General features: G+C 36.7%; 1 protein-coding gene across 1 annotated transcript in view; it reads right to left on the reverse strand.

Moving 5' to 3' along the window:
- Nucleotides 1-4,410, reverse strand: part of LRRIQ1 (leucine-rich repeats and IQ motif containing 1) — a 120,948-nt gene extending 116,538 nt beyond the window's left edge. Inside the window, exons 1-2 of the mRNA XM_004676497.1 lie at nucleotides 4,270-4,410; nucleotides 2,496-2,604 (exon numbers count right to left, since the gene is read on the reverse strand). Coding sequence (XP_004676554.1) covers nucleotides 2,496-2,604; nucleotides 4,270-4,410 — 250 coding nt within the window. The remainder of the gene's footprint in view (nucleotides 1-2,495; nucleotides 2,605-4,269) is intronic.
- Nucleotides 4,411-8,214: the final 3,804 nt, after the last annotated feature.

Raw genomic sequence — 8,214 nt, forward strand, 5'->3', positions numbered from 1 at the left:
CAACAGAAAAATAACTGAAGAAAGAAACAGAAGGAACCTGTGATCTTTCTTCTAAAAATAAAATTAACAAAATTTTAAAACTCTGTAACACCTGATTGCATTTCACATTCCAAACTGGTTTTCTTTTCATCTATATAGAATAAGACTTTGTTTGTTATAATGATACCTCACAGAAGTCAACAAATGTTCAAATCTACCAGACACCAAACAGCAATATAATCATGCAAAAGATGTTGAAAACTTAATAAAAGCATCAGTTTAAGAGTTAAAATTATTAAATGTGAATGAAGTGAACTTTCACTAACTTCTGTTGAACTTTATAATGTCTTTTTATTACCTATATAGATGTAGGTATCTTTCTTACCTTCATTTCAATTAATGTAATGTTTCCTAAGAAGAACTATTTTTACAAATTATCATTTTGCAGGTTACCTGACTATTCAAACCTATACATACACTTCCTTTACACCTACTTCCAGTTTTTCTGGCATGCTTTCCTATGAAGAGACTGAAAAGCAAAAAATAGCATTCTTTAGATTACCTGGAAGCTAGGATGTTAAAGGTGATTTAAGTTCTTCCAATTTATACATTTGTATAAGTCTCTGTATTTATAAGAATTAGGTGTAAAGAGAGGCAGAGAGCAAGTTTCACTTTTGTGAATCCAAACCATGATACAAGAAGTTCTCTATATTATACACAATAAGAGTGCATAGTAGAGAATTAACGTCTCTAAATTTCCTTTTATTAACTAATTAATTTATTTATTTTTTGCTTAGAATAACTGGAATGTAGGTCAGAGGTGTGGGAAGGTAAGAGACTCCCAAGAGACAAAGTGGTGAGCAGAACAGGTGGATTTACTGAAATGCACCTTTTAAGGGGAGCAGCAGGTGAGGCAGGAGAGGTCTGCTGCACCATATATGAGTTAGCTCTCTTGCTGAGGACTGAATTCAGGCAGTAGGGGTTGTAGCACTGACATGTAACCCCTAGTTCCCTAGGGAGGCCCCCTCTAAATTCCTTAATTATATTAAACAACAAGTCCTGATGCAGTCAAGTATACAATGGATGTGTATGTATTTTTTACACTTTGGATATAATCTAGAGTCTGCTGTTTCAATTCTATTTAACAATCCTGTTAATAATTGCAGTAGCCAGTTTCTAAAGATGTCTCTCCCGCACTTTTTGGTATGTCCACCATGATTAATTCCCTCCTGCACATAAGCTGACTTTTGTCACTATTAGGATGTGATATAAGTGACACTGCATGACCTCTGAGAATAGGTCATAAGAAGCTTTACAAGAGTCGACCTCCATACTTCAGTATTTTGTTCACAGAATGTGTCTTCTCAGAATTCAGATGCCATGCAAGTCTATTGCAGGTGCAAATGAACACCCAGTCAACTCCGAGCATCAACTGCCATTCATTTCAGTGAGCCAGCTGGGAATTCCAATCTAGTAAGGGTTTCAGCCTTAATCAGCATCTGACAGAAAAATGCACAAGATTCCAAGCAAGAACTGTCTAGCTAAGACCAATCAGTGGACAAAAATATAAATTAATAAACTATTTTAAAACAGCTTTGTTGCAATAATTAGAAAACCTATTCTACCCATAAAAATACATACATATACCACAGAAATCTTACTGCTTAAGTTAAAATACTCTCTGCAGGCCCTCCCTGGTGGCGCAGCAGGTTAAAGCACAGCACTGAGAATATAAAGCCGCTTCGCATGAGTTCGATTCCTGCCTGCCCTGGAGGTGACCACGTGGTGTGGCAGACCTCTCCTGACCCACCCACTGCTCCCCTCAGCAGTGTACTTCGTCGATCTGCCTGTTCTGTTCCCCACTCTGTCTCTGGTGAAGCTTCTCACCACCCCTGAGCCTCTGGCCTGTACTCCAGTTCTGTATGCACAAATAAATAAATCTTTAAAAAAAAAAAAAAAAAAGCTCTCTGCGGTCTACAACTGAGGCTTCTTATTAATATAGTTACACTCATAAATAAAGTTAGCCTCTAGTTTCTTTTGTGTGTGATAATCATTAGCCCAGGACATTATTAATTTCGGTTAAACCTTTGTTCTATTTTTGTTAGAATAACAAAATAGAATAACAAGCAGTAAATTTTGTTCAGCTGAAGCAAATAATATTGTTATGGTGCTGATATAAACTATTGTTATTTTGTCTAAGAAGTTATATAAATTGACACCTTTAAAATATTTCCATGATTAATTTTCTTTTATTTGATGTAATATAATAAAATATCTGGTCTGAAGCCAGCTGAAACAAAATGTTGGTGACAGGATTTACTGAAAACGTAAGGAAGGTAGAAAGGAAAACAAAGAGATAGTACAAAGAACTAGTAAAAATTAGCACATATATCAAAGATAAATTTACATATGTATAAAGTAAGAAACATGAAGTTCAAGTAGTTTACTGCTGTAAATTACAATCTGTTCGTACCTACAGAAAACTTTTCTGCCAAGTAGATGAAAATTGTACTTACAAACATCAGTATCTTCCATGTCCTGAAGAATGAGCTCTTCAGCAGTTTTACTCTTATTCTTTATGATGTTAATACAGTGAAGAACTGATTCTGGTAACTCATCTATATCCTAAAATTTAGAATAGTAAAAGAAATTAAAGACTTGGATGTAAGAAGTGAAACCATGAAGTAGACAGACGAAAACAGACAGACGAAAACATGGACAAACATTCCATGAAGTTGGCTTAGGCAATGCTTTTCTTTTTTTTTTTTAAAGATTTATTTATTTGTGTATACAGAACTGGGGTACAGGCCAGAGGTTCAGGGGCGGCGAGAGGCTTCACCAGAGACAGAGTGGGGAGCAGAACAGACAGATGGATGAAGAACTCTGCTGAGGGGAGCACCAGGCAGGCCAGGAGTGGTCTGGCAGGCCATGTGGTCATCTCCGGGGAGAGTGGGGATTGAACTCATGCAGAAGTGGCTTTAGCTTCTTAGTGCTGTGCTTTAACCTGCTGTGCCACCAGGGAGGGCCGAGGCAATGCCTCTTTTGACTTCATACCAGTGTCAAAGGAAATTTTTAAAAAATTAAACATATTGAACTATGATTGAAAGAAACAAACATTAAAGATAAAAGGCAACATACGAAAATATTTTGCACAACATACATCTGACAAGGGATTAATATTCAAGTTCTACAAAGAATTCATAAAACTCAATAATAACAACAGAAAGAAAAAATCAAGGAAAACAATGAAAAAATGGGCAGAAAAGCTCAATAGTCACATCTCCAAATAAGACACACAGATGGCAAACGGGCACATAAAAATATCACATATCATCAGGGAAAAATGAAAATCAAAATGCACAATGCAATGTCACATCACTGCTGTGAAAATGGCCCATATCAAAAAGACGCGAAACAGTGTTAAAGGGTGTGGAGTAAGGTCCTCCCTGGTGGCGCAGTGGGTTAAAGCACTGCACTGAGAAGCTAAAGCCATTTCCTCATGAGTTCGATTCCCGCCTGCCCTGAAGGTGACCACATGGCGTGGCAGACCTCTCCTGACCCACCCAGTGCTCCCCTCAGCAGTATACTTCGTCGATCTGCTTGTTCTGTTCCCCACTCTGTCTCTGGTGAAACCTCTCGCCGCCCCTGAGCTTCTGGCCTGTACCCCAGTTCTGTATGTACAAATAAATAAATCTTTAAAAAAAAAAAAAAGGGTATGGAGTAAAAGAAACCCTCATATACTTTTGGTGGGAATGACATAGGTTCAGCCCCTATGTTAAACAATGTGGGGCTTCTCAGATGTTAAAAATCGATCTACATATGACTCAGCATCTCCACTCCTAGGAATCTACCCAAAGAAAGCAAAACATTAATTCAACGGGATACATACACTCCTAAGATAATTATAGCATTATTTATAACAGTCAAGTTATAGAAACAATCTAACTGTCCAAAGAGGCTGAGTTGATAAAAATGTGGTACACAGTGAAATACCACACACACCGATGAAATCTTAACATGGATAGAATAGGAGGGTATCATGCCAAGATTGCTAAGTCAGAAGAAGAAATGACAAATATTGGATGATTATACTCATGTGTAATATAAAGAAATAAATAAAAAGAGCAGACAAAACTGAAGTAAAACTACCCCCTGAAATCCTGCAGAACTGAAGCAACTAGAGAGGGTAAGAAATGATAAAACATGTAAACCATAAGAAACATACTAAGGAAAGTGGTATTTCACCTGAACAGATACTCCAGTTAAAGGACATAAGAATCCAACACTTACTGTATCACTATCTTCACTCTGGGTTTCTGATTTTGAATCACTATCAACATCATTTTCCAAAGAAGATATGCTTATTTTATTCAACTCGGCTTCTATTTCTTCTTTGATCTTTTCATCATCATCATCATTTTCTTCCATCATCCTTCATAATAAAACACAGGATCATTTAAAGAAAAATAACGAGACTAATATTCTGGTAAAATCTTTGAGTTCTTTGGACTTTCCCTGGTGGCACATGAGTTAAAGCACTGCATTATGAAGCTCTCTGAAGCCACTGCAGCATGAGATCAATCTCTGGCCAGGGAGCTGACCCACATGGCATGGCAGACTTCTTCTGACCTGTCTGCTGCTACCCTCATTAGTGTGCTTTGTCAATCTGCCTGTTCTTTTCCCCACTCTGTCTCTGGTGAATCCTCTCACTACCACATCTCTGGCTTGTACCCCAGTTCTGTAAGCATAAATAAATAAATCTTTTAAAAAAAAATCTTTGAGTTCTTTAAGGTGTCATCTTCGCAACATGATCTGACTTAAACTTTTATCACAACTTATTATGTTTGAAATATATTATACAACATTGGTTTAATTCTCCACCCTTTAATATTTAACTACAAAAAGTCAACTCAATACATTCTTCTAATTCTCTAAGGAAAAAGTCAAATGGAAAGTACTGCCTTACCTTCCTGAACAAAGAAACTTCATAGTAATATTCATCCTCATGGGAATAATTAGTGACAAAAATACCTATGAACAAGCTTGAATCTTCAAATTACAATACTCTTGAGAGAGCAATCTGAGTTTGTGCATAGGGAGACAGATGGCTAATATCCACTATTTACTCAGATTCGTTAATTTGACCATAGACAGTCATGTGTTTTCCCCAACCTCTCTCTTTCCTTCCTCCATTTCTCCCTTTTGTCATCCTTATCTCCCTTTTGCTTCTTTTTAAATTAATCTCAGAATCAACTGTTTGGGAATCCATCAGGTGTATTTACAGTAGTTTTATGTACTAAAAATATTGATTAAAGGAAACAACCCATTCTTTAATTCACAGCACCATTAACAATTAAACACACTTTCCTTCATTTTATGAGAAGCCCCTCTTCTTAACAAAGTTTAGGCCTCTAGGATACGAGTCTGACAACTCAACTACTGAACTGTTCTCCATCCACTATTTCTCCTGTTTACTTCCTCACCATAAATTGTTATTCCATGGGTCCCACCTCCCTCAAAAGCAAAGTCGTTAACTTCTATCCAAAAAATAAAAAGTGCCCAACTTTCCTTTAGTTACAGGTATTACATATCCTTCTTTCAATGATTTTATTTAATTAAAAATAATTTTATTTAATTTTGTCCACATATGAAGACAAAATGAAAACATACATTTATATAAAAACTTGTACAAGAATGTTCACAACAGTTTTATGCATCATAGTACCCAAACCAGAAACAATTCAATGTCCCTCAATAAGCAAATAGTTAAACAAATTCTTATACAACCATACCATGGAATACTACTCAGCAATAGAAGGAAAGGACTATTTCTTCTGTGATTCATGGCACAGTACTAACTCTCCTGAGATACTATATTGAGTACAAAACTCATCAAAAGGTAAAATACTGTATAAATGTATTTACATAACATTTTTTAAATGACAAGCTTTCTAAATGGAGGACAGATTTGTGATTTGTAGGAGTTAGGGATGGATGGCATTGGAAGAAATCAGTTATAGTTCTAAAAGGGCAACATGAGAGATCTTTGGGATGCTGGAACTATTCAGTATTTTGGGTAAAAGACATGAAATATTCAGCTAATAAAAACTGTATAGAGAATAACACACATATACACGTTAGTATAAGAACAACTGAGGGAATCTGAATAAGATTAGTAAATTTTATCAATATCCAATATCCTGATTGTAGTATTATCCTACAGTTTATAACTTATTAGCATTGGGGAATATTACACAACAAGTACAAAGGATATTTTTGCATTTTCTTAAAATTGCATGCAAATCTACAAGTACTTTAAAAATTTTTCATTAAAAGTACTTAAATAACCAATAAGAAAACTTAATTATAATGGATCCATAGAGTGAAATACAAGTCCTTCAAAGTACAGTACAATTGAAAAAAAAAAAAAAAACCCAGTACAATTACTGCTCTACAATGGAAAGGTAGTTAAGAAGGAATAACTGAAAAAAGGTAAATTACACAAAAGTATGCAAATAGAAACATTCTGTAAGAAAGCCGGGACAAAGTTTTGATTTTCATATCATGTGTTTATGTTGACTAACATATTACCAATATGTCAGTGCTACTTTATACTAATGTTAGCAATATTATTACCAATATCGGTACTACAATAGAACTACCAATATTACTAAAATATCAGGACTACTTTTATTTTTTTAAGGACTCAATTTACCCACAAGTACCTCTTCCAAAGGAAAACACAACAATGAAGTTCCAGAGCAAAGTTTTCCTGTAGTTAAACTTTTAAATGTAATTCAATAGCTTTCTTAGGTAGAAAATTAGATTTCTTAATATGGCTATAAAGCAGAATGCACAGGTAGGCAAAAAAATGATGTGCAAAAAAAACAAAAACAAAAACAAAACAACAAAAACAGCACAAGAACATAAGGCGTGATTTCCGTTATATGACTCCCTGTTCATCTACTCCATCTCCATCTACTGGATCTCCAGATTACATATTTGAACAGATAGGTAACATTAAATTTTGTTGCAACATTTTAAAAAATAAATAGAAAAGCTCTAATTAATTTTAACATTCTTATTCATCCAAATATTAGTTTTTAGATTTAATATAGTTTACATCATTTTTAAATTTTTGTACAATGTATGCTTTCTCATCTCGGTTGCAGCCCCTGTGAAATCCCCCCACCAATCCCCCCGTGCACCATCACGAGAGTCCCTTGTGCTATTCCCACTCGTTTTGATCGTACTCTCCTCTACCCACTTGAAGAGTGTCTCTGGTTTGTAGCTGCCTGTTGGTTTTGATATTTATTTTATTATGATTATTCTTTTTCCCCTCAATCCCTTACTTGGAACCTCTACATTCCTCCTAAGAGTGAAATCATCCTAATCCATATATTATTTAAATATATAATCAACATAAAATTATTAAATCAGTGTAAAGGTTACTTTTTTTTTACACAATAATTCTTGGAAATCTGGGGTGCACTTTACGCCTAGAATACTTTTAAAATAAGACGAGCTGCCGTATCAAGCTATCAACAGTTGCCCTTACCTAAAGGTTGCCGGACAGGTCAGTGCAGCCCTTGAATGTACAGTCACTACTTCAAATTGGTAACAAATCTTGGATTTGGCTACAGCTACCCAAAGCGGGACATCTTCCAGAATTCCACTTCCAACCAACTACTGAAAGGTAAAGGAAGGAAATCTACTTTGAAAATTAACCACGAAGTTAGGCAGAGGAAAGGAGCACCCAAGGGGGAAATAGAAGGAGCACGGGGGAAAAAGGGGTGGCGGGAAGGGGTAAACCCAGATGAGGAAAACAAGTAATCAAGAGTCTCCTAAATCTTCAAGGTGCATCCTCGAGTCAGCGCGAAGTCCCATTATCTCCAATTTTGAAGGGAAACTAAACTCGGGTGACTCGCGCACTACCCCTCCGCCCGGTTTCCCCTTTGCGCTGAAGCGCGGCCCCGGCGAGGGAGCGGGAGACCTCCGCCGCCCGCGCACCCACTTCGGCCTCACCTCCCACAACCCGAACCCCCGCAGGGTAGTGAGGGCACTCGCTCACCCACCAGCAGCTAACTCCCTCCGCTGGGTTAGGAAGATAGCGCCCGGAGCCTCCAAACAAAGTGTAGCCACGGCAACAGCCAATCTCAAAGAAGGTGGAGTGGCTTTGCCTTACAGGAGCCCCACTAGGACAAACTATCTTCATTCATTCCATCCGCTATTGGC

The sequence above is a fragment of the Condylura cristata genome, unplaced genomic scaffold (assembly GCF_000260355.1).
Source record: "Condylura cristata isolate star-nosed mole 26May11 unplaced genomic scaffold, ConCri1.0 scaffold00004, whole genome shotgun sequence".
NCBI classification, from domain to species: Eukaryota; Metazoa; Chordata; class Mammalia; order Eulipotyphla; family Talpidae; genus Condylura; species Condylura cristata.